The sequence below is a fragment of the Phocoena phocoena genome, chromosome 20 (assembly GCF_963924675.1).
Source record: "Phocoena phocoena chromosome 20, mPhoPho1.1, whole genome shotgun sequence".
Taxonomy (NCBI): Eukaryota; Metazoa; Chordata; class Mammalia; order Artiodactyla; family Phocoenidae; genus Phocoena; species Phocoena phocoena.
This window is the reverse complement of record NC_089238.1, coordinates 56,171,419-56,198,474: the sequence shown is the minus strand read 5'-3', so window position 1 is coordinate 56,198,474 and position 27,056 is coordinate 56,171,419. Positions and strand designations below refer to the sequence as shown.

General features: G+C 46.5%; 1 protein-coding gene across 1 annotated transcript; it reads left to right on the top strand.

Annotated features, from left to right (window-relative positions):
• Nucleotides 1-880: 880 nt before the first annotated feature.
• GINS2 (GINS complex subunit 2) lies at nt 881-23,323 on the top strand. Its single transcript, XM_065898413.1, has 5 exons — nt 881-970; nt 1,199-1,313; nt 20,002-20,101; nt 22,858-22,984; nt 23,198-23,323. The coding sequence occupies exons 1-5, from the start codon at nt 881-883 to the stop codon at nt 23,321-23,323; spliced, it is 558 nt and encodes a 185-aa protein (XP_065754485.1).
• The last annotated feature ends 3,733 nt before the right edge of the window (nt 23,324-27,056 follow it).

Sequence of the window (27,056 nt, the reverse complement as noted above, 5' to 3'; positions counted from 1 at the left end):
AATCACAAGTCTGCAGGTGTGTGTGAACAATCGGAACCTCCCAGGGGATGCTGACAGAGGAGGGTCTTAGAACCCCTGTTGTAAAGGTTCACATGAGCCCACGGTATAGAGGGCACCCGGACTGGCCAACAGATGAGCTCATCAATCAATACGTTATTTGCCCCAGTTGGGCAAACTTGCCCCTTCACAAGTCTCACCTGGGGAGTCTGCCAAAGTGCAAATTGTGAGCCAATTCCCCGCGGTTTCCGAATTGGAATATGTGGGTGCAGTGGAGGAATCTGCGTTTTTTTTTTCCTTTGGCCGCACCGCGCTGCTTGTGGGATCTCAGTTCCCCAACCAGGGATCAACCCGGGCCCAAAGCGCGGAGTCCTAACTACTGGACCGCCAGGGAATTCCCAGGAATCTTCATTTTTATAGATATTAACCCCGTGTACAGCGGCCCGGGGCCGCGTCTGTGTAGCCAGGTCAAGCCGTGACATGCATTTACTCCTGGCCCCGAAGCCCACCCGCAGTTTGACTCGCAGTGTTGTTGGGCGGGCGCCCGGGGCAGGTGAAGGGACACCGAAGGCTGTACTAGCTGCAGGTGGGCCGGCGGCGCCGGGCGTGCTGCCCACGGGAGGGGGCGGGGCCTGCCCACGAGAGGGGCGGGGTCCGCTCGCAGCCTCGTTCAGGCTCGCCAATCCGCGGGCTCGTAGCATCCGCGGTCCCCGCCTTCCGCCGCCCCGCGGAGAACGCCGCGTTTCTATAGGCCGGCCGAGGCTCTTTCCGGCCAGAGGCTGGGCATTGCTCGGTGGCGGGAAAGCGGCGGTTGCAGCGCGTCTTCCCGGACGCTGAGGGGCCGGAGGCGGCGGCGAGTCCCGGGCTAGCCGCAGGCCCCACCATGGACGCGGCCGAGGTGGAGTTCCTGGCCGAGAAGGAGCTGGTCACCATTATCCCGAACTTCAGTCTGGACAAGATCTACCTCATCGGGGTGAGACCCGCCGGGCCTCCGGCTCTCCCTGGTCGGTTCCCGCTTCCGGGAGGGGGGCTGGGCGGCGGGTCCAGCGCCCACAGGTGTCGTCTGGCGGCGTTGGGGACCCAGCGCAGAGGAGCGGTGGGGCGCGGTGTGGCCGAGAGCGCGCTCGGGCTCCAGCCCGTGGACAGCAGAGGTCCAGCGATGCAGTTTTGAGGGACGGTGTTTGTGTGTGTTTGCTTGCAGGGCGACCTGGGGCCTTTCAACCCCGGCTTACCAGTGCAGGTGCCTCTGTGGCTGGCGATCAACCTGAAACAGAGACAGAAGTGTCGGCTGCTCCCCCCCGAGTGGATGGACGTGGGTGAGGACGTGGAGGGGGAGCGGGGTGTGGTGGTGATGGGGGCGGGCCGTGGGGGCTGGGGTCGCCCTCCCGCGGGTGGAGGCAAGCGGTCCTTCCAGGGACGCGGCGTCGCTCATCAGGTGAAATCAATGAATGCTTCCCAGCCTCAGCTGCGAGAGGCCGCGGACCACTGTTAGTAATGGTCGTTCGGGGCGTGCGTACAAACTCTAGTTCAGGTTTTGATTTTAAGATATTTCCACAAACTTTTTTATTTTAATTCTAGTTTTATTTTGCAGTAGAGTTGATTACCAGTGTTGTGGTAGTTTCAGGTGTCCCTCAAAGTGATTCAGGTACATATGCATGTATCTGTTCTTTTTCAAATTCTTTTCCCACTTTGGTTATTACAGAATAGTGAGCAGAGTTCCCTGTGTTGTACAGTAGGTCCTTATTGATTATCTTTTTTCCCCCCCCCCCCAGTTATCTGTTTTAAATATCGTAGTATGTATATGTCAACCCCAAACTACCAGTTTATCCCTCCCCTCCACCTTTCCCCTTTGGTCACCGTAAGTTTGTTTTCTAAGTCTGTGAGTCTGTTTACGTTTTGTAAATAAGTTCATTTGTATCATTTTTTTAAGATTCCGCATATAAATGTTATCATGTATTTGTCTTTCTCTGTCTCACTTACCTCACTTAGTATGATAACCTCCAGGTCCATCCATGTTGCTCCAAGTGGCATTCTTTCTTTCTTTTTTTAATGGCTGAGTAATATTCCATTGTGTATATGTACCACATCTTCTTTATCCATTCCTCCGTCGATGGACATTTAGGTGGCTTCCGTGTCTGGGCTATTGTAAACAGGGCTGCAGTGAGCATTGGGGTGCATGGATCTTTTCGAATTAAGTTTTGTCCTGGTAGATGCCGGGGAGTGGAATTGCTGGACCATGTGGTAATGCTATTTTTAGTTTTCTGAGGAACCTCCACACTGTTCTCCATAGTGGCTGTATCAGTTTACATTCCCACCAGCAGTGCAAGAGGGTTCCCTTTTCTCCACACCGTCTTTATTGTTTAGTATTCATTGTTTGTAGGTTTTTTGATGGTGGCCATTCTGACTGGTGTGAGGTGACACCTCATTGTAGTTTTGATTTGCATTTCTCTAATGATTAGAGATGTTGAGCATCTTCTCATGTGCCTGTGGACATGTGTATGTTTTCTTTGGAAGAAAGGCTATTTAGGTCTCCTGTCTGTTTTTTGATGGGTTTTTTTTTTTTTTTTTTTTTGATATTGACCTGCATGAGATCTTTCTAAATTTGGGAGATTAATTTTTTGTTGGTCACATCATTTGCAAATATTTCCTCCCATTCTGTGGGTTGTTTTTTCGTTTTGTGTATGGTTTTCTTCGCTGTGCAAAAGCTTTTGAGTTTAAAGAGGTCCCATTTGTTTATTTTTATTTTTGTTTTTAAGTTTTATTTTATATTGGAGTATAGTTGATTAACAATGTTGTGTTTGGGACTTTGCTGGTGGCACAGTGGTTAAGAATCCGCCTGCCAGTGCAGGGGACACGGGTTCGAGCCCTGGTCCGGGAAGATCCCACATGCCGCGGAGCACCTAAGCCTGTGTGCCACAACTACTGAGCCTGCATTCTAGAGCCCACAAGCCACAACTACTGAGCCTGCGTGCCACAACTACTGAAGCCCACGCGCCTAGAGCCCGTGCTCTGCAACAAGAGAAACCACTGCGATGAGAAGCCGGTGCTCAGTAAGAAAGACCCAACGCAGCCAAATAAATAAATAAATAAACAAAACAAAACAATGTTGTGTTAATTCCAGGTGTACAGAAAAGTGATTCATACGTATACATGTATCTATTCTTTTTCAAATTCTTCTCCCATTTAGATTACTAGGATATTGAGCAGAGTTCCATGTGCTATACAGTAGGTGCTTGTTGGGTATCTGTTTTAGATATGGTAGTATGTATATGTCAGTTCCAAACTCCAAATTTATCCCTTCTCTCTATTTCTCCCCTTTAGTAACCATAAGTTTGTTTTCTAAGTCTGTGAGTCTGTTTCTGTTTTGTAAATAAGTTCATTTCTCTCTTTTTTTAGATTCTTCATATAAGTGATATCATATGATATTTGTCTTTCTGTCTGGCTGGCTTTGCTTAGTATGTTAATCACCAGGTTCATCCATGTTGCTGCAAATGGCATTATTTCATTCTTGTTTTATTTTTTAATTTTTTTTATTGAAGCATAGGTGATTTTTTTAACATCTTTATTGGAGTAGAATTGTTTTACAATGGTGTGTTACTTTCTGCTCTATATAAGTGAATTAGCAATACATATACATATATCCCCATATCTCCTCCCTCTTGCATCTCCCTCCCACCCTCCCTATCCCACCCCTCTAGGTGGTCACAAAGCACCGAGGTAATCTCCCTGTGCTAGCATGGGTGATTTACAATGTTGTACTAATCTCTGCTGTACAGCAAAGTGACTCACGTATGTACACATATATACATTCCATTTTTTTTCTTTTTTTCCTAAAGAGTGGTACATTAGATCATTTATTTGTGGCAAGACAGACATTTCCATAGTGCATTTATTCCCATAATAGAAGCTTTAAATATTCCCTTATTTCCCTTAGAAATTTGATTTTTGCTGGAAATGGACTAGGTTTTTCAAGATTTTAAAAAAATTTTTTATTTTTATTGAAGTATATTTGATTTACAGTGTTGTGTCACTGCTGTACAGCAAAGTGACTCATTTATACACATACACTCATTTTTTTTTTTTTTTTTTTTTTGCTGTATGCGGGCCTCTCACTGTTGTGGCCTCTCCCGTTGTGGAGCACAGGCTCCGGACACGCAGGCTCAGCGGCCATGGCTCACGGGTCCAGCCACTCCGCAGCATGTGGGGTCTTCCTGGACTGGGGCACAAACCCGTGTCCCCTGCATCGCCAGGTGGACTCTCAACCACTGTGCCACCAGGGAAGCCCCACTCATTTTTTATATTCTTTTCAATTATGCTTTATCCCAGGATATTGAATATAGTTCACTGTGCTGTATAGTAGGACCTTGCTGTTTATCCATTCTCTATATAATAGTTTACATCTGCTAACCTCAAACTCCGATTTCATCCGTCTCCCCCACCGCCCTCCCCCTTGGCAACCACAAGTATGATCTCTTATGTCTGTGAGTCTGTTTCTGTTTTGTAGGTAGGTTCATTTGTGCCATATTTTAGATTCCACGTATAACTCATATGGTATTTGTATTTCCCTTTCTGGCTTATTTCATTTAGTATGATAATCTCCAGGTCTATCTGTGTTGCTGCAAATGGCATTATTTCATTCTTCTTAATGGCTGAGTAATACTCCATTGTGTATATGTACCACATCATCTTTATGCATCCATATGTTGATGGACATTTGGGTGGCTGACATGTCTGGGCTAATTGTAAGCACTGCAGTGAACATTGGGGTGCGTGTATCCTTTCAAACCGTGGTTTTCTCCAGATATATGACCAGTAGTGAGATTGCTGGGTCATATGGTAATTCTATTTTTAGTTTTTTAAGGAACCTCCATACTGTTCTCCATAGTGGTTGTACCAATTTACATTCCCACCAGCAGGGTAGGAGGGTTCCCTTTTCTCCACACCCTCTCCAGTACTTATGGTTTGTAGAGTTTTTGATGATGGCCATTCCGACTGGTATGAGGTGATATCTCATTGTAGTTTCAATTTGCATTTCTCTAAGAATTAGCGATGTTGAGCATTTTTTCATGTGCCTGTGGACGTCTATATGTCTTCTTTGGAGGAAGGTGTATTTAGGTCTTTGCCCATTTTTTTATTGGGTTGTTTGTTTTTTCGATATTGAGCTACACGACCTGTTTGTAAATTTTGGAGATTAATCTTTTGTTGGTCACATCGTTTGCAAATACTTTCTCCCGTTCTGTGGGTTGTCTTGTCATTTTGCTTATGGTTTCCTTTGCTTGCAGAAGCTTTTGAGTTCAGTGAGGTACCATTTGTTTTTTTTGTTTTTGTTTTAATTTTTTAAAATTTATTTAATATTATTTTTTATTTATTTGTTTTGGCTGTGCCAGGTCTTTGTGGTGGCATACAGGCTTCTAAGTTTTGACATGTGGGCTTCTTAGTTGTGGCCTGCAGGCTTCTTAGTTTTGGCATGCATGCAGGATCTAGTTCCCTGTTCAGGGATCAAACCAGGGTGCCCTGCATTGGGAGCTCAGAGTCTTTCCCACTGGATCACCAGGTAAGTCCCTTTTTGTTTTTTATTTTTAATTTTTATTTTATATTGGAGTATAGTTGATTAACAATGTTGTGTTACTTTCAGGTGTACAATGAAGTGATTTGGTTATACATGTATGAACTCTTTTTCAAATTCTTTTTTCATTTACGTTATTAGAGAATGTTAATCAGAGTTCCCTGTGCTGTACAGTAGGTCCTTGTTGGTTATGTATTTTAAATACAGTAGTGTGTACAGTAAGTCCCTACATATGAACCTTCAAGTTGCGAACTTTCAAAGATGGGAACGTGCGTTCACATGTCCAGTCACGTCTGTTAGTTCACGTGTCTGGCGTACATTGCCATGGGCGTGCATCCTCTACAAGTGGTTGTGCTTTGGTGTACTTTACAGAGTACAGTAGTACAGTATCTTTATTTCAAGCTCAGGATGTCCAGAAGCAAGAATAAAAGCAGCAGTGATGTAGCTGGTACTGCTAAGAAGTGCCAAGCAATAATAGTGGAAACAAAAGTGAAAATAATTGAGAGAGTGGAGTGAGGCGAAAAGATGGCAGACATCGCTCGTTCTCATAACAAGAATCATTAACCACCAGCACGATCCTAAAGAAGAAGGACGAGATCATGGAACATGTAAGTCTGCTGTGCCGATGATGTTGACAGTAATATCAAAGAAGCGTGGAAAAGTGATGGAGGAGATGCAGAAACTTCTCAGTATGTGGATGATAGATCAGCATCACTGTCGAGTCCCGCTCAGTTTAATGCTGATTCAAGAGAAAGCCAAAAGCCTTGAAGAAGAAACATGGTGAAGAATCAGAGGGCACATCTTCTAATGCCAGCCACGGCTGGTTTCATCGGTTCAAGGCTGGAGCCAACTTCACAAGGTAAAAGTAAGTGACAAGGCAGTGAGTGCAGATATGATAGCTGCCCGGGAATTTCCTGAAACGCTTTGAGAAATTATTGATGAAGGCGCGTATTTACCCGAGCAGGTTTTTAATTGTGGGTGAGACAGAACTGTACTGGAGGAGGATGCCGGACGGAAGTTACATCAGCAAGGAGGGCAAGTTGATGCCAGGCTATAGGGCAGCAAAGGACAGGCTAACTCTGTTGTTTGGTGGCAATGCTTCTGGTGCTATGAAGCTGAAGCCTCTATTAGTTTATCATTCAGAGAACCCAAGAGCCCTTAAAAACGTAGCCAAGGGCTCTCTCTTCCTGTTGTGTGGAAGAGTAACCCCAAAGCCTGGGTTATACAGGCCATTTTCCAGGATTGGTTTTTCCACCACTTTATCCCAGAGGTAGAGAAACATTGCTTGGAGAAGGACATCCCGTTCAACATTCTTGTGCTGCTCGACACTGATCCGGGCTACCCCTCATTCATGGACGACTTTCATCCCAACCTCAAAGTAGCGCATCTGCCACTGAATACCATGTCGTTCATCCAACATATGGACCAGGGGGTTATAGCGACTTCTACGAAATATTCTTTACGTCACACTTTCATCAGGCAGTAAAGGCAAGTGACCAAGCAGGAACAACTTGTGACAGTTTTGGAAGAACTGTAACATCTACACAGCCGTAAAAAAGATTGACTTTTCTTGGCATGACGTTATGGCCGTCATCACGAATGGGGTTTGGAAGAACCTTTGCCCGCAGTTTGTTTACGATTTTCTTGGATCTGAGAAGGTGGATGAGGAGTCCAAAGAGGTCTTCAGCAACGTAGTGACCCTCAGCGAGAAGCTGGAGCTAGATCTGCAAGAGGACGACTCCATTGAACTCGTTGCTGTGCAACACGAGGCGCTCACTAATGAAGACCTGAAGGAATTGGAGGCCCAGAGAAAGGACAAAGACAGACAAGAGGAGAAGTAACTGAAGAATCGAAGAGATTCACAACACAGGAAATTGCAAGGGGATTTTCTTTATTTGAGGGGGCACTGTTGGTTTTTGAGGCACAGGACCCTAACACAGAACGGTACACGAAGGTTGCAGCAGCCGATCAGAATGCAATCCAGTGCTACCGTGTCATCTGTGAGGAGATAAGAAGAGCCACTACCAAGACATCACTGGATCGTTTTTTCAAGAGGGTAGATAGAATAGATCCAGCAAAGAACCAGAACCTGTGCCGTGAACGTCAGGCGTGAGTGACGTTGCGGCTCGCCCTCCGTCTCCTGTTGCTGACGGTCCTTCAGCTCTACCATGTCCCACCTCCCCTCCCTCCTCCTGTCAGTAACTCTCCTTGCCTGTTCACTCGATGCCAGCTCTGTGCCAGCTGTTGTACTGGACTACTGTACTTTTCAGGGTACTGCCCTGTAAGATTAAAAATGTTTATTTTTTGTGTTTGTTTTTATGTATTATTTGTGTGAAAAGTATTATAAACCAATTACAGTACAGCACTATATAGCCCGTTGTGTTAGTTGGGTACCTACGCTGACTTTGTTGGACTTGTGAACAAATGGGGCTACGAATGCCCTCGTGGAACGGAACTCGTTTGTATGTGGGAAACTTAACTGTATATGTCAATCCCACACTCCCCGATTCATCCTTCCCCTACATCTTTTTCCTTTGGTAACCGTAAGTTTGTTTTCTAAGTCTCTGCGTCCATTTCTGTTTTGTAAATAAGTCCATTTGTATATTTTGTTTTAGATTCCGCATAGAAGCTGTATCATATGATATTTGCCTTTCTCTGTGTGGCTTACTTCGCTTAGTCTGATAATGTCCAGGTTTGTCTGTGTTGCTGCAAATGGCATTATATCATTCCTTTTTTTTTTTTTTTTTGCCGTACGCGGACCCCCCCACTGTCGTGGCCTCTCCCGTTGCAGAGCACAGGGTCCGGACGCGCAGGCCCAGCGGCCATGCTCACGGGCCCAGCCGCTCCGCGGCATGTGGGATCCTCCCAGACCGGGGCACGAACCCGTGTCCCCTGCATCGGCAGGCGGACGCCCGACCACTGCGCCACCAGGGAAGCCCTATATCATTCCTTTTAATGGCTGAGTAATACCCCTTTGTATATATGTACCACCTCTTCTTTATCCATTCCTCTGTCAAAGGACATTTAGGTTGCTTCCATGTCCTGGCTATTGTAAGCAGCGCTGCAATGAACATTGGGGTGCATGTATCCTTTCGAATCATGTTTTTTTCCCAGATACATGCCCAGAAGTGGGATTCCTGGGTCATATGGTAGCTCTATTTTTGGTTTTTTTAAGGAGCCTCCATACTGTTTTCCATGGTGGCTGTACCAGTTTACATTCCCAACAACAGTGTAGGAAGGTTCCCTTTTCTCCACACCCTCACCAGTATTTATTGTTTGTAGACTCTTTGGTGATGGCCATTGTGACCAGTGTGAGGTGATATCTCATTGTAGTTTTTTTTTGTTTTTTTTGTTTTTTTTTTTTTTTTTGCGGTACGCGGGCCTCTCACAGTTGTGGCCTCTCCCGCTGCGGAGCACAGGCCCCGGATGCGTAGGCTCAGCGGCCATGGCTCAGGGGCCTAGCCTCTCCGCGGCATGTGGGATCTTCCCGGACTGGGGCACGAACCCGTGTCCCCTGCATCGGCAGGCGGACTCTCAACCACTGCACCACCAGGGAAGCCCTCATTGTAGTTTTGATTTGCATTTCTCTAATAATTAGCGACGTTGAGCATCTTCTCATGTGCCTGGGGCCATCTGTATGTTTTGATTTTTTTTTTTTTTTTTTTTTTTTTGGCGGTATGCGGGCCTCTCACTGTTACGGCCTCTCCCGTTGCAGAGCACAGGCTCTGGACGCGCAGGCTCAGCGGCCATGGCTCACGGGCCCAGCCGCTCCGCGGCATGTGGGATCCTCCCAGACCGGGGCACGAACCCGTGTCCCCTGCATCGGCAGGCGGACTCTCAACCGCTGCGCCGCCAGGGAAGCCCTTGTGTCCATTTTTTGATGGGGTTATTTGTTTATCAATCTGCATGAGTTGTTTGTAAATTTTGGAGAGTGATCCCTTGTCAGTGGCATCATTTGCAAGTATTTTCTCCCATTCTGTGGGTTGTCTTCTCGTTTTTATGGTTTCCTTTGCTTGCAGAAGCTTTTGAGTTTAATGAGGTCCCATTTGTTTGTTTTTGTTTTAATTTTCTTTTACTTTGGAGTTTAATTGATTAACAGCGTTGTTTATTTTCAGGTGTACAGCAAAGTGATTTAGTTATACATATACATGTCTCTCCTCTTCTTCAAATTCTTTTCCCATTTCGGTTATTACAGAATAGTGAGCAGAGTTCCCTGTGTTACACTGTAGGTCCTGTTGGTTATTTATTTGAAATATAGTAGTGTGTATATGTCAGTCCCATACTCCCAATTTATCCTTCTCCTCCACCTTTCCCCTTTGGTAATTGTAACTTTGTTTTCTAAGTATATTTTGTTTTAGATTCTGCATATAAGTGATATCATGTGATATTTGTCTTTCTGTGTCTGGCTTACTTCACTTAGTATGATAATCTCCAAGTCCATCTACGTTGCTGCAAATGGAATTATTTTATTTGTTTTTTTAATAGAAGTATCGCTGATGTATAATGTTGTGTGCATCTCTGCTGTACAGCAAAGTGATTCGGTGATTCACATACATACATTCTTTTTAAAACATATTCTTTTCCATTATGGTTTATCCCAGGAGGTTGGATGTAGTTCCCAGTGCTAAACAGTAGGACCTTGTTGTTTTTTTTTTAAATAAATTTATTTATTTATTTTTGGCTGCATTGGGTCTTCGTTGCTGCGCACTGGCTTTCTCTGGTTGCAGCGAGCGGGGCTACTCTTTGTCGTGGTGCGCGGGCTTCTCATGGCGGTGGCTTCTCTTGTTGCGGAGCACGGGCTCTAGGTGCACAGGCTTCAGTAGTCGTGGCACGCAGGCTCTAGAGCGCAGGCTCAGTAGTTGTGGCACACGGGCTTAGTTACTCCGTGGCATGTGGGATCTTCCCAGACCAGGGCTCGACCCCGTGTCCCCTGCATTGGCAGGCGGATTCTTAACCACTGCGCCACCAGGGAAGCCCTAGGACCTTGTTTTTTATCTGTTCTAAGTATGATAGTTTGCGTCTACCAACCCCAAACTCCCAGTCCATCTCTCTCTCCCTTCACCCGTCCTGTTTGGCAGCCACCAATCTGATCCCTGTGTCTGTGAGTCTGTTTCTGTTTTGTAGATAAGTTCATTTGTGCCATATTTTAGATTCCACGTGTAAGTGATATCACATGGTATTTTTATTTCTCTTTCTGACAAGTAGTATTTGATTGTATATACGTACCACATCTTCTTTATGAAGATGGACATTTAGGTTTCTTCCATGTCTCAGCTATTGTAAGCAGTGCTACCATGACCACAGCGGTGCGTGTATCTTTTTCAGTTATAGTTTTGTCCAGATATATGCCCAGGAGTTGGATTGTTGGATCATATGGTAGCTCTAGTTTTAGTTTCTCAGGAACCTCCATACTGTTCTCCACAGTGGCTGCACCACCTTAACATTCCCACCAACAGTGTAGGAGGGTTCTCTTTTCTCCACACTCTCTCCAGCATTTGTTGTTTGTAGACTGTATAACGATGGCCATTCTGACGCGTGTGAGGTTGTACCTCATGGTAGTTTTGATTTGCATTTCTCTAATAATCAGTGATGTTGGGCATCTTTCCATGTGCCTGTTGGCCATCTCTATGTCTTCTCTGGAGAAGTGTCTGTTTGGGTCTTCTGCCCATTTTTTGATAGGGTTGTTTGCTTTTTTGATAGTGAGTTGCACGAGCTCTGTAAATTTTGGAGATTGATTTCATGTTGGTCACATCCTTTGCCAGTATTTTCTCCCATTCTGTAGGTGGTTGTTTCGTTTTGTTTATGGTTTCCTTTGCTGTGAAAAGCTTTTGAGTTTAATGAGGTCCCATTTATTTTTGTTTTGGTTTTAATTTTTATTTTATATTGGGGTTTCGTTGATTAATAATGTTGTGTTAGTTTCAGGTATACAGTATAGTGATTCAGTTTTACATATACATGTATCTACTCTTTCTCAGATTCTTTTCACATTTCGGTTATTACAGGATAGTGAGCAGAGTTCCCTGTGTTATACAGTAGGTCCTTGTTGGTTATTTATTTGAAATCCAGTAGTGTGTGTATGTCAGTCCCATACTCCCAATTTATCTTTCCACTTTTCTCCTTTGTAAGTTTATTTGCTAAGTCTGTGAGCCTGTTTCTGTTTTGTAAATAAGTCAGTTTGCATATTTTGTTTTAGATTCTGCATATAAGCTGTATTGTATGATATTTGTCTTTCTCTGTCTGGTTTACTTCACTTAGTATGATAATCTCCAGGTCTGTCTGTGTTGCTGCAAATGGCATTATGTCATTCCTTTTGATGGCTGAGTAATACTCCAGTGTATATATGTACCACATCTTCTTTATCCATTCATCTGTCGGTGAACATTTAGGTTGCTTCCCTGTCTTGGCTATTGTAAGCAGCACTGCAGTGAACGTTGGGGTGCATGTATCCTTTCGAACCGTGGTTTTCTCCAGATATATGACCAGGAGTGGGATTGCTGCATCTTATGGTAGCTCTGTTTTTAGTTTTTTAAAGAATGTCCATAGTGTTCTCCATAGTTACTGCACCAATTTACATTCCCACCAACAGCATAGGAGGGTTCCCTTCTCTCCACACCCTCTCCAGTATTTATTGTTTGTAGACTTTTTGATGTTAGCCATTCTGACCGGCGTGAGGTGATACCTCACTGTAGTTTTGATTTGCATTTCTCTTATAATTAGCGATGTTGAGCATCTTTTCATGTGCCTCTTGGCCCTCTGTATGTCTTCTTTGGAGAAAAGTCTATTTAGGTCTTCCCCCATTTTTATATCGGGTTGTTTGGGGTTTTTTTGGATATTGAGCTGCATGAGCTCTTTGTAAATTTTGGAGGTTGAGCTTTTGTCAGTCACAACGTTTGCAAGTATTTTCTCTCATTCTGTGGGTTGTCTTGTCGTTTTGTTTATGGTTTTGTTTGCTTGCAAGAGCTTTTGAGTTTAATGAGGTCTCATTTGTTTATTTTTGTTTTTATTTCCATTATTTGAGACAGATCAAAAAGATCTCGCTGTGATTTATGTCAGAGTGTTCTGCCTATGTTTCCAAGAGTTTTTCGTATCCCAGCCTTACACTTAGGTCTTTAATTGTGTTTGAGTTTATCTTTGTGTATGCTGTTAGACAGTGTTCTAGTTTCAGTCTTTTGCATGTAGCTGTCCTGTACACACTGGTACACTGTGCACCAGTGTAGCACCATTTATTTAAGAGAATGTCTTTTCTCCATTGTATAGGCTTGCCTCCTTAGTCGTAGATTAATTGGCCATAAGTTTGTGTGTATGTTTCTGAGCTTTCTTTGATCTGTATTTTTTGTGTTTGCCTGTAGCATACTTTTTTGATTACTGTAGCTTTTTTGTAGTATAGTCTGAAGTCAGGGAGCCTGATTGCTCAAGTTTCGTTTTCTCTTGTCAGGATTCCTTGGGCTCTTCCGCATCTTTTTTGTTTCCATACGCATTTTTAAATGTTTTGTTCTAGTTCTGTGAAAAATCCCACTGTTCATTTGATAGGGATTGCACTGATTCTGTAGATTGACTTGGGTAGTATAGTGATTTTGACAACGTTGATCTTCCAGTTGAAGAACATGGTATATCTTTGCATCTGTTTGTATGATCTTGGATTTCTTTCATTAGTGTGTTAAAGTTTTCAGAGTACAGGTCTTTTGTCTCCTTAGGTAGGCTTATTCCTGGGACTTTTATTCTTTTTGATATGCTGGTAAATGGGATTGTTTCTTTCATTTCTGTTTCTGATCTTTCGTTGTTAGCGTATAGAAGCAACAGATTTCTGTGTGTGTATTCTGTATCCTGCCACTTTGCTGAATTCATTGATCAGCTCTTGCAGTTTCCTGGTGGCATCTTTAGGATTTTCTTTGTATAGTATCCTGTCATCTTCAAACAGTGACAGTTTTACTTCTTTTCCAATTTGGATTCCTTTTATTTCTTTTTCTTCTCTGACTGCCATGACTAGGACTTCCAAACTATGTTGAATAAAAGTGGAGAGGGTGGACATCCTTGTTTTTTTTTTGTTGTTTGTTTTTGTTTTTGAAGATGTTGGGGGTAGGAGTTTATTAATTTACTTATTTATTTTTGCTGTGTTGGGTCTTCGTTTCTGGGCAAGGGCTTTCTCTAGTTGTGGCAAGTGGGGGCCACTCTTCATCGCGGTGCACGGGCCTCTCACTATCGCAGCCTCTCTTGTTGTGGAGCACAGGCTCCGGACGCGCAGGCTCAGCGGCCACGGCTCACGGGCCCAGTTGCTCCGCGGCATGCGGGATCTTCCCAGACCAGGGCTCGAACCCGTGTCCCCTGCATTAGCAAGCAGATTCTCAACCACTGCGCCACCAGGGAAGCCCCTTATCTTGTTCTTGATCTCATAGGAAATGCTTTCAGGTTTTCACCGTTGAGTATGATGTTAGCTGTAGGTTTGTCATATATGGCTTTTATTATGTTGAGGTAGGTTCCCTCTATGCCCACTTTCTGGAGAGTTTTTATTATAAATTGGTGTTGAATTTTGTCAAAAGCCTTTTTTGCATCTATTGAGATCATCATATGGTTTTGTTTGTTTTTGTTTTGTTTATTCATTTGTGGCTGACTTGGTTCTTCGTTGCTGCGCATGGGCTTTCTCTAGTTGCGGCGAGCAGGGGCTACTCTTCGTTGTGGTATGCAGGCTTCTCATTGTGGTGGCTTCTTTTGTTGCAAAGCACAGGCTCTAGGCACGTGGGCTTTAGTAGTTGCGGCTCGTGGGCTCTAGAGCGCAGGCTCAGTAGTTGTGGCGTGCAGGCTTAGTTGCTCCACGGCATGTGGGGTCTTCCCAGAACAGGGCTCGAACCCGTGTCCCCTGCATTGGCAGGCGGATTCTTAACCACTGCGCCACCAGGAAAGTCTGATCATATGGTTTTTATTCTTCAGCTTGTTAATGTGGTGTATTACACTGATTGATTTGCAGATATTGAAAAATCCTTCCAACTTTGGGATAATCCCACTTGATCATGGTGTATGGTCCTTTTAGAGTATTGTTCAATTCAGTTTGCCAGTATTTTGTTGAGGATTTTTGCATCTGTTCATCAGTGATATTAGCCTGTAATTTTCTTTTTTTTTTTTATGGTATCTTTGTCTGGTTTTGATATTAAAGTGATGGTGGCCTTATAGAATGAGTTTGGGCGTGTTCTTTCCTTTGCAATTTTTGGGAATAGTTTCAGAAGGATAGGTGTTAAACTCTTCTGAATGTTTGATAGAATTTAGCTGTGAAGCCATCAGGTCCTGGAATTTTGTTTGTTGGGAGTTTTTTAATCACAGTTTCAGTTTTAGTACTTGTGATTTGTCTGTTCATGTTTTCTGTTTCTTCCTGGTTCCATCTTGGAGGGTTGTACCTTTCTAAGCATTTGTCCGTTCCAGGTTGTGTCCATTATACTGGCATAGGGTTGCTTGTAGTAGGCTCTTACGGTCCTTTGTATTTCTGTTGTAACTTCTCCTGTTTCATGTGTAATTTTATTTATTTTAGCCCCCTCCCTTTTTTTCTTGATGTGTCTGGCTAAAGATTTATCAATTTTGTTTATCCTTTCAAAAAACCAGCTTTTAGTTTTATTGTTGTTTTCTATTTTTTCTTTGTCTCTATTTTATTTATTTCTGCTCTGATATTTATTATTTCAGTGTACTGTCTGGGTTTTGTTTTTTTCTTCTTTCTCTAGTTGCTTTAGGTCTAAGGTTAGGTTGTTTATTTGAGATTTTTCTTGTTTTCTGAGGTAAGATTGTATTGCTATACACTTCCCTCTTAGAACTGCTTTTTCTGTATCCTATACATTTTGGATGGTCATGATTTTGTTTTCATTTGTCTCTAGGTATTTTTTAATTTCCTCTTTGGTTTCATCAGTGATCCATTGGTTGTTTAGTAACATATTGTTTAGCCTCCACATATTTGTGTTTTCACAGTTTTTTTCTTCTAGCTGATTCTAATCTCCTAGTGTTGTGGTCGGAGAAGATGCCTGATATGATTTCAGTTTTCTTAAATTTGCTGAGCCTTGCTTTGTAGCCTAGCATGTGATCAATCCTGGAGAATGTTCCATGTGCACTGGAAAAGAATGTGTATTCTGTGGCTTTTGCGTGGAATGCTCTGTAAATATCGATTAAGTCCATCTGGTCTAATTTGTCATTTAAGGCTCGTGTTTCCTTATTGATCTTCTGTCTGGATGATCTGTCTGTGATGAAAGTGGGGTGTTAAATCCCCCTACTATTATTGTGTTACTGTCAATTTCTCCCTTTACAGATGTTATTAGTATCTGCCTTATATATTGAGGTGCTCCTATGTTGGGTGCATGTACATTTACAATTGTTATGTCTTCTTCTTTCATTGATCCTTTGATCATTATGTAGTGTCCTTCTTTGTCTCTTGTAACAGTCTTTATTTTAAAGTCTAGGGACATCCTTGGTGGTGCAGCGGTTAAGAATCTACCTGCCAGTGCAGGGGACACAGGTTTGAGCGCTGATCCGGGAAGATGCCACATGCCACAGAGCAACTAAGCCCATGCGCCACAACTACTGAGCCTGCGCTCTAGAACCTGCAAGGCATGAGTACTGAGCCCGTGTGCCACCACTCCTGAAGCCCGCATGCCTAGAGCCCACGCTCCACAAGAGAAGCCACCGCAATGAGAAGACCGCGCAGCACAACGAAGAGCAGCCCCCGCTCGCCGCGCCTAGAGAAAGACCGCGCACAGCAACGAAGACCCAGTGCGCCAAAGATAAATAAATAAAAGTAAAGATATCCAAAAATTGTTTTTAAACCCATAGACCAGCATGAGGAGCAGAGTAGTTACCTTACCTTAGAGAGAGTGCATGACAATAAGGCATCGTCCATCCAAGGCAATATTGTTTTTGGCCACCTAAGTGGATGAGGTTGTGACACAGGGTGCAAACATAGATGAGCCTTTATTTATTATTTATATTTTTGGCTGCGTTGGGTGTTCATTGCTGCACGCGTGGGCTTTCTCTAGTTATGGTGAGCGGGGGCTACTCTTCGTTGTGGTGCGTGGGCTTCTCATTGCAGTGGCTTCTCTTGTTGCAGAGCACGGGCTCTAGGCACGACGGCCTCACAGGCCTCTGGAGCGGAGGCTCAGTAGTTGTGGCGCACGGGCTTAGTTGCTCCGTGGCATGTGGGATCTTCCCAGACCAGGGCTCAAACCCGTGTCTCCTGCATTGGCAGGCAGATTCTTACCCACTGCGCCACCAGGGAAGTCCCGATGAACCTGTAAAACGTTACGTTAAGAGGGAGAAGAACCAGACGCAAAGGCCAACTATTGTATTCTTCTATTTATGTGAATTGTTCCGAGCAGGCAGATCCACGGAGACAAAGAAGATGAGTGGTTGCCTAAGGGGGAGTGTTTGAGCAGGTGATGGAACCATTATGGGGATCCTTTTGGGGTGATGAAAATGTTCCGAGGTTGATTGAGGTGATGGGTGCGCAGCTCTGTGAATATACTGGAAAACCATTGAATGGGCGAGTGGCGTGGTGTGTTGATTACGCCTCAGTAAAGCTGTTGGCAAAAAACCGAGAAGAAAATACCGCATCAGAGGCACACGGTCTTCCTCCTGAACCGTCGCGGTCTTTTTCTCACCTCGGAGCTGTGAATGGCTCATTACTAGTAAAGAATGAATGTCACATTTATTTGGGGTCGGGGTTGGGGGGCATATGAAATTTGAAAAGCCTCTGAGAGATTTTGATTATCCCCTTCCCTTTGGAAATCACCCGGGGGGACCTGCCTCCTAGAAGCTAGGACACTTGGAGCCAGGTGCACTCAAATACAGTTTAAGAAAGATTGCTCGCGCGTTTTGTCTTTACTTCCTGTCCCAAAGGGGTGTGTGAATCTGGTGGTCCTGAAACGTGACAGGAAACTCCAGTCCCTTCTGCTCTGAAGGGCGTTTTATTAAGCAGGGACCTCCCCGCCCTCCCACCAGGCCCTGGTTCTGTTGGCACTGCATCCCTTTCTGTCACTTTTGGCCTATTCTAACCCAGGTGATAGAGGGCAAGAGCCTGTGTCGCGGGAGGGCCAGAGTCAGAGAGAAGGTGCGGAGACAGTCCGCCTGAGGCCTCGTACGCCTGGGCAGTCGTGCGGTGACGAGGCGTGGAAATCACTAGTCGCCTGTGGGTCCCGCCCAGGAGCCAGCTGCTGCTCCTGCCCCTGCAGATTGGGTCCACCTGTTCTTGGACGGCGTGGGAATGGAATCGTCTGGCATGTCAGTTTTCTTCTGACTTCTCTTATTCACCAGTGTCTTTGAGATTCGCCCTTGTTGCACGTGTCATTACGTCATGCTGTTATCGCTGTTACCGCTGAGTAGTGTTTCCTCCGTTGCGTGAGGATTCCGCAGCTTGATCCCCCATCCTTCTGTTGGTGCATATTTGCGTCGTTTCCCATTTTAGGCTACTGTGAAGAAGGCTGCTTTGAGCAGTCGTGTCTAAGTCTTTTTGCGGATATGTATTTTTATTTCTCTCGGGTAAATAAACACCTGGAGTCGTGGAACTGGCAGCTCGTAGGGCAGACTGTGCTTCGCTCTGTTAGAAGCTGCCCAGGAGCCCTGCAGAGTGGTTGAGCCACTCCTGTAACCCCAGCAGAAACGTATGAGCTCCTGTTGTTGCACTCCGGGCCGTCACTGGGTATGGTCGGTCTTTTTGATTCGTTGCAGGGTTTGAACAGAGGTGTTTCATACTCTGATTCAGATGTGGAAAAGAAAGAGACTCAGTCTGCGGTGTGGAGATGAGTGTGGGGAGGGGGCGGTAGGGGGTTAGCCCGGCAAGAGCTCAGGGTGGCTTGCCCATTGAGTTGATGGAAGCAGGCAGATGTGGTTGGCATCTAGGCGTATTTTGAAGAAAAGGGTCAGCAGGATTTGCTGAAGGACAGACCATGGGATCAAAGAGAGGAGGTAAGGGTGCCCACTGGGGTTGCTGGTGGGGCTGCCCTTTCCTGAGACTGGGCACATCGCAGGGACAGTGTGGACCAGGGTGGGAGCCGGGAGGGGGTTTGGACATGCGACACTGGAGGTGCCTGTTAGACATCCGAGTGGCAATATTGTGGGCAGTGGGGCATCTGAGTCAGGAGGTCAGGGGAGGGGCTGAGCTGGGATTCTAGGTGTGGAAGGGGTCATGAGAGCATAGGTGGCGTTTAAATGAAGTGGGATGAGAACACGTGGGATATGGGTGTAGGCGGTGGAGAAGGGGTGAGGGAAGGAGGTCTGTCCTCCAGTGTGTTGAGGTCAGGAAGGCCTGGAGGAGTCGGGGAGATGAGAGGAGAACTTGGGGAGAGTGGTATCCCAGAAGCCAAGTGATAAACGCACCCCGGGGACTGGCCCTTGTCAGACGTGACGAGGCCTGAGATGTGGCCGTTGGGTTTGGCTGAGCAGAGGTGGTGGCCTCGGTGAGCCGTGTCAGAGGGTGGGATAGTCGCCCACCCGAACAGTTAATGCCGACGTCAGGGAACTCTTGAAGTTTTGTTGTGAAGGGCATGAGAAATGGATTGGTAGCTGGAGAAGGACTTGGTGTCAGGGGAGAGTTTTCTTTTTAAGCTGGAAGATGTTGCACCGAGTTTGATGGACGGCTCCGATAGCGAGGGCAAGAGGGATCACTCAGGAGTGGGGACAGATGCCGAAGCGGTGTTCTGTGCGGGTGAGAGAAGGTCCAGCGCGCCCCTTAGAAGGATGCGGTGGCGGTAGTGTGCGGAGCCCTGCAAGGTGTTGGGGAGAAAGCGTGGAGAGGGCGGGCAGGATGGAGAGTGAGAGGGTGTCTGGAGCAGGGGAGTGTAAGGATTGCAGGGTAGCACTGAGGGCCCCTGGAGATGCGTGGCCGGTCATTTCAAACGAGGCCCCACTGCAGAGTTCTGTCTGCGTGTCCCTTCGCCATAGCGTGCAGTGGCGGGTTCAGGACTCGGGTTTTCTCAGGCCAGGAGGAAGGACAGAAGCGGAGAGGGGTGAGGCGTGTGGAGATGGTTCCTGTGGATGGAACTGGACTCAGCGGTTTGATTCCAGACGTGGGGCGTTCAGCTCTGTATTAGTTGTAAGTTCTCTTGCTGTCTGCTGAACAGCGTTTAATGTAAAAGTAAATTTTTCCGGTCACTGGTTACTGTCATCACTGCTTGCATCAGAGGTAGAATACTTCACTCTTTACCTAAGAAAAGAACTTCAGACTCTGACATACTGTTTTCAGTCATATACCCAGCAATAACAATAACCCAAATCTACCACCTTCTCTAAGAGAAGTGCTTGAGGAAATCGGCCCAGTGATGTCTAGTTACTGATACGTTATTTCAAAAAGTGGGGTTTTTTTAAATGTACTTTTTAGTTGATTGACTAGGTAATATAGGTACTTGGTAAATTTGGAAGGTTTTAAAACTATATTTTGCTCATGGGCATGGTAAAACGTACACACTTCTAAATTTCAGAAAAGTTGGAGGAGATTCGGGATCATGAACGAAAGGAAGAAACTTTTACCCCTATGCCCAGCCTTTACTACATGGAGCTCACCAAACTCCTGTTAAATCAGTAAGTACCTCTCACTTCTTCGAACCCACATGCACGATGGAACCCCCAGTTCCCAGCCCACCTCCTTTCGTGTTCCACACTCATTACCGAGGGAAGTGGTAGCTTTGGCCCCCAGGTCCTCAGTCAGTAGTCTGGGAGTCGTTTGTGGGCACGCACACACTGGCCGGGCTCTGTCTCTCCCTGTTTCTTTTTTTTCCCTTTCTCCACCCTTCCCTCTCCTGGTGAATCCCGTGGTTCTTTCCATTCTGCGTCCTACCCGTCACTTGATATTGGACTCTAGTATCAGCGTATCATCTCCATCAGTAGCCTTTTTCTTAACTGCAAATGTTTTATTAGTCGAGCTGCACCCCTTTTCTCCTTTGGGCCTGTGCATCTGCGTTCTTGTATGTCTTGCACAGGAAAGGGCCAGGGGTCACATTTTCCTTCAACCCTGGGCTAGAAGGCAGGTCCACTGGGGCAAAACTGTTTCCCCTCACCCAGTTCAGGCTCCCCATGGGCTTCTAATTCATTCTCCGCCTTGCAGCCAGAGCGGCCTTGCAAAGATACAGCTGCCACGTGAGTCCCCTGCTCCTCGGAGCCTCTCTAGGGTCTGAAGTCCTGATCATGGTATTCGAAGCACCGCGTGGCCTGGTTCCCTTCTCCCGTCTCGCACCACTCTTGGCAGTCCTTCCCTCCGATTCTCTAGGGTGCAGGCTCACGTTGGCCTCCTTCACTTCTTCACACATGCCCAGGTCCTCAGAGTGCACAGGCACACACGTGTGTGTGTGTGTACACCGTCCTTCTGCCCAGTGAGTCCACCTGTTCCCTGCTCCCTCCTCGGGTTTAGCATAGCAGGTCCTCCCTCCCAGGTTACGTGTACCAGTCCTCGTGGCAGCTCTGCACCCCTCTATAGCACTTGTCAGGTGTAATGCTCTAACTGCTGTGCCTGTGCTCTTCCCCACCTCCGCCCCCAGGTCTCATGGGCAGGGACTGTCTCGCCTGCCCCCGCATAGTGCCTGGTACTCGCATGTTTGTGGAATGAATGAATGCATCAGTGCAGGGGGCAGGCAAGTATGGCTACTTAGAATGTAATTTGCACAATGTCAAGCTTTTGAAGCCCTGAGCACCTTTTCATTGATGGATTCAAGAGCAGAACCAGAACCAAAGTTGGAAGCTCCCTACTGCCTCCCGAAGAGCAGCAGGGGCTGGGGGCCCACCTGTGGAATTCAAGTGAAAATCTGCACAACATGGACTTGTCCTTGAGTTGACATGTGGCTGCAGTTGTGTAGTTCACAACATTTTCAACATGCTAAGCGTCCCACCAGGTAGTGGACATGGTCATGTAGGCTTGAGTTCCAGTTTCGAGGGGAGGAGATGCGACCCTGTTGACAGATGTGGTGTAACCCTGCAGTGTGTGCTGATGCTGTTCAGAGTATGTCGGGGTGCGACCCTCATGCCTGGTGCTGCCAGAGAAGGGATCCCTGGCTTGGAGGCTGAGGGGAAATTTACTAGGGGAGAGGGCAGTGTAGGTAGAAGGACAGAAGGTGAAAGGGCCTGGATTTGTGGAGCAGGGCTGTTGGGACCTGCGTGGACTGAGTGAGGGCAGGGCGGTGGATGCGGCGTCCCCAGGAGGGTGTTCGGGCAGGCGGGCGTCATCCGGAGGATATGAGAGGGCTGCTATCGTAGGGGAGTGTGACCTCAGAAGGGAGAATATGGGAGCAGAGGGGAGGCCGGCTCATCTTCAGTTTTTGAAGTTCAGTGTGTTACGTACGCAGTTCCTGTCGAAACCCTTGTTTTATAATTCCTTAGAGCCATGCATTCAGTGAAGGGACCTCGGTTCTGCAGTGCAGTTCACGAGGAGCTGGGGTCCTTTGTTCTTTAACCTGCTGTTCAGAGCATAAGATCCAAATGTTTGGATCTTAAAATCTATATCAGTTGTATACTACTGATTCTCTATCTACTCATCTTGAGCTAATTTTAGCCTGTGGAGAGAGCCTTGTCAGCTCATCCTAGGATGCCTAGTGATGAGTGATGCTGACTTTTGCTTTTGTCCTCTAGTTTGTCTCTTCCTTCAAAGGTTAGTTTAGTTTAGAAATGTGTCACACAGGAAGGCTCTCAGTGCGGCCCCGCTGACTCCAGTCAAACTGTTACCTCGAATTTGCTGTGTATACGTGTGCTGTTGATGCTGATTTGCGATTTGTTCTGTGAGTTTTGCAAATGTATCTTTGTCTTCTCTGTAGAGTGGGACAGTCCCTATCCTTCAGGGATTTTCTGAGGATAGAAATGCCTGGCACAGAGCCTTCGTCTTCTTTCCCTAGTGGGTTGTAGCCCTTGGATAACAGATGGGGTATTAGCATTAGCGGTCATGACCGCTGAGCCAGCCTTTGAAAGAAATTCATTCTCGATGGAAATTCTGTAGCATAGAACACTCAGTTATCCTGAGTCAGGGGAGGACCGACTCAGAGCTGCTTCTCCAAGATCTCATGTTTTTTGGTGAATAACAGAAGTCCTTGTACCACAGCTTGCCCAGGGACAGGTAACTGAGCACAGATAGCTCGGTGAGGATCACGGCTGAATTTTCTTGGCACCAAGCTTAACCGCTAGAAATCCTTACATTTAAAAAAACTGAAAAAGTGAAACCAATTTTGAGTCTAGAACAGCTTGTGTATTTTTGCCTAAATCCGAGCAGCATTTATACAAGCCACTTCTACCTGGAAGTTGCCTTAGTTCACTGAGTGCTTCCTGATGCGACTTATTTCACCTTTTGCTTCCTTTAGTGCGTCAGACAACATCCCGAAAGCAGATGAGATCCGGACCCTGATCAAGGACGTGTGGGACACTCGCACGGCCAAGCTCCGGGTGTCTGCTGACAGCTTCGTGAGACAGCAGGAGGCACACGCCAAGGTGGGCATGCGGTGGGCCGCCCACGGAGACCGGATGCTCTGTGGGACAGCCCGTGGCATCTTGTCTGCTTAGGGCATCGCGGGAAGGGATAACTAGCCATGCGGGGCTTTCAGAAAATTATTACTCATTGGTTCCTTATTTTTATCCAGTAGATTTAACCTTTCGTGAAATCAAAGACTCAACCAACCCGGTCTGTTTGCCCTTGTGTTTTAGCTGGATAACTTGACCTTGATGGAGATCAACACCAGTGGGGCTTTCCTCACACAAGCGCTCAATCACATGTACAAACTCCGCACGAACCTGCAACCTTCTGACAGCTCCCAGTCTCAGGACTTGTAGGCAGAGACCGGTTTGTAGAGGCCCGTGTCTGCCAGCAGGAGGCTCACCGGGTGGCCTGAGTGCTTGAGACGTGACAGAGGTACTCACATTTCCAGAGTTCTAGAACTACTTCTGAATGTATGCAAAAAACTGCAGTGAAGCAAGGGATGGGTTCATAACCTTGTTGGCAAGCAACAGGCTTGGGCTTAGTCCTCGAGACGTTCTGGAACTCCATGTCTGTATCTGGAAGCCAGCTGTCCTTTCATGGGGAAATGAGAAAAGCATTGGCAGAACGAATGATTTCCCTAGCAGAGCTCTGGGTCTCCTGCACGGGACTGTCGTGTGCAGGTGAGTGTTCGGTGCCGTCCGGTGTTGCTTTTAAGATGGAGATGTAGCAGGATGGTAACGTGGCCGCGGCCATTTTTCTCCCTTCTTGATCCTCATCTCTGGGGCTAAACTTAGTCTGCTAGAGGCTCTTCACACGGAGGAGGACAGCAGATGAGTGGCGAGTGACAGCAACCCATATTTATCATCTAAGCCCTGATACACAATAAAGATGGAATCAACCCACATCTCTGTTGGGTTTTTTTCCTGCGTAACTGCCACGCAAAGGAGCAGCCCAAGTGGCTAGAATGATCTGATGGACCAAACTTGAGAGGTTTAGCAGGCAACTGTCAACTTCCGACCGACACTCTGGGTATCTCTTGTTCTCTTGGCTGTTTCTGGGTAAGGCCCTAAAGGGTTGCTTATCAGCAAAAGGAAACTCGGGAGAAAATCAGTTCCATGTTATCGAGTGTGTGAGTGAAGCTGAAGACACGACCCCAGGGGGAAAAGTGGGGCCTATTACATGGTGCTTGATGAACTGAGGGGAAGACAGTTTTAGGCAGCAGTGGCTCAGGTAACGGTATTGGTTTTTTTCCCTAGGAGGAAAAGTTTAAGCGCTAGCATTGCTCAGTCCCTTACGGAAAAGTACATTAACGCGGGGGGCGGCGGGGGAGATCGTCTCGTCATGTAATGAGTAGGTTCGGTAACCAGCTGGTTTCCAGTGCTAGCGCCGTCAGTCAAAAGCAGTCACGTGCCATCTCGAGGGTTACGAAGGGTACATGTGTGTGATCAACTGGGCCTAAAGAATATCTGCTGGTATTTTTACCCTTCAGTGTTTAAAATACAAACTTACTTCAGGTTGCTCAAGCAGCTATTGTTTAAGCACCGAAGGGCCGCACGTGGAGGGATGAGGACCCAGAAGACCTGGTCTCCATCACTTAAGAGATGACAGGACTTGTCTTTTCATCTCTCTTATGCAGAATCCTTCAGAGTTAATCTGGGGAATGTTCTAGAATGAAACCACATGTTGCTGTGGCAGTTTAGGAGTCCTGTGTATCTCAGATTTCACCCCCGAATCCCCTTCTCTTAAAACCTGGCCAAGGCGCAGTCGAATGTGTCTTCACACTTTACCTTAAAGCTGTGTAACTGTTGAGCTCTCATTTTTATTTTTTGGCCTTATAACATAGAAAAGATTTTTCGCTTAAGATGATTTAGGAAGATTTTATTTTTTGGATGTTGTCAGAAATTACAGCAATATATTCATAAATACCTAATTACTACATTCAACAAATAATATTACAATACAGTTAATTCAAACAAGTACACTTAGAACAGGTTTGATTTCACAGCATCTAAACTGCCCCCCAGAGTGACCGAGGCACTGGTCCTCCTCCTTCCATGTACTGGTTGACTGTTCTAGCAGTTAAGCATAGGTACATACAGAGTAACACGACTGATGGATGAGCACGGTCTTCCTCGGGTCGAGGTGGAGCGAAGGAGCTAAGGTTAAGCGCTGGATCAGAAAGTTGGGGACGGGCTACTGCAAGTAGTAAAGGTGATACTGTGGTTACTTGGAAGAGGACAGGGCTGCTGCAAAGTGGCTAACCCACGCTGTACGATGAACAGCATCGCGGTGCTGAACATCTCCATCTGGTGGCAGGTCCCTGGAACTTGCTACGCTTTAAGCCGTGGCCCAGAGGGAAAGGGGCGGGGGGTATGCAGTCTAATTTTGGAGATGTGACAGCATTGTGAGCTACTTGACGAGACACCATCCCACATACAAACTTAAGACTTCCTGTTAGAATACTTTAATGCTTCGCTACTTTGCTGAAGGTGTCGGCTCCTTTTAATGTTCTTTGAGTTTCCCTGAGGGTGTATAATCTACGAGCGCGTTAATGCCAGTTAAGTGTTCTGTTTCCTTTAGAATGTAGACTACACTGTTGAAGAGCCTGTCTCGGTCACTTATCTGAGATAATGGATTAAGATATTTCACATCAGTGTGGCTTGTTTATACATGTGGCGCCAAGTTTGGGGGAAAGCTCTGGGTTGTCGCTAAGGATCTGATTAAACGCAGAACCACACGACTCACTTTTGGAAGGGATCCCATCCCGCACAGGTTTAGCGAAACCCCCTTCAGAGGGCAGACGGCAGCCGTCTCTCCCAGGTGCCGTGGGAAGACACAGGTCGTGAAGGACTGTTCACAAAAGTACTGACACAGAAGTTGCATGATCGGTTCTAGGGCACATGTGGTGCACTTCTGAACTCTGTCTTTCAAACTCAGTGTGAAACAGCTGAACGAAAAGCTTCAGGGATTCCATACTTCTCTGTCAGTTTTTAAGCCCAAACCGAAGAGGCTCTGATGCTACCATGCTCTTTCAGAATAAGTGTTTTCAGATTATAAAACTAATTACTAAATGGAACAAAAAACCCCCCAAGATTGGGTACCATGTCTCAGTGGTGCAGAGACATAGTACCCAATCTTTTGTTTTCAAAAGACACTTTGTTTCCTTTTTCTTATTCATGGTGCCTTATGGGTTTGTATTTATATTGATTGTCCTGTTACTTCTTGAGCCTTAGAATATGCAGAGACCCTCACAGGTCGGTGGGAGTATGGGGAAGCAGTGATGGAGCAGCTCAGAGGCGGGGCAGGGGGGAGGCAGGCAGTTCTAGCTCAGTGACACAGCTGCACCCCTGGGCAGGCGTCCCTTTAACCTGTGTGCCGCGTCCTCCTCCCCAAAGGCAAAACAGCCGCAGACACAGGCGCTCCCCTCAGGTGGTAGCAGGATGGGGCTGTGCACGTTATCAGATCTACTCATCCCTTTGCTTTTTGGCCAGGACCCCTACCAGAGCCGAGGAGCAAAGGCATCCAGACATTTTCTACTACGGAGTTAGGAGGACTGGGGGGAAGCGTTAAGATGTAGTAACCCTTAGACCTTCAGAGCCAGCAAGCAGATTTTAGGTAGAGAAATTCAGTGACGTTTTGCCCTGATCGTTGGCAGTGGGGCTCCCTCTGAACACCTGTCGCCACCTGTGGCACATGGCGCTCTGTGTCTTTGCAGGGGAGGAGGCCCCCGGAAGAGCCCTTAGTTCTCGTCAAGTCGTTTCTGTAGAGAGAAAAGCACTTGCTGACTGCTGCTAACACTGGCGGCACTTTTCGTCTGAGTTTGCTAATAACTGGAAGATTCTTGGCAGATATACAAAGCAGACTGTGTGGGAACAGATAAAGTGACACAACGCCATCTGCCAGCAAGCTGTTCCGCGCAGCTAAGGTCTGGGGCCGAGGGCATGGCCACTGATCACAGTGAGTAGCCTTCCTGAAGGTCAGCCAGCCCTTCCCCTGGCCCGGGGCGTGATGCTCGGGTCCCCTTCCCCTCCCCCGGGCAGACCAACAACCACTGGCTGCTTTGGCCTCTGGTTCAGGCCCACTTGG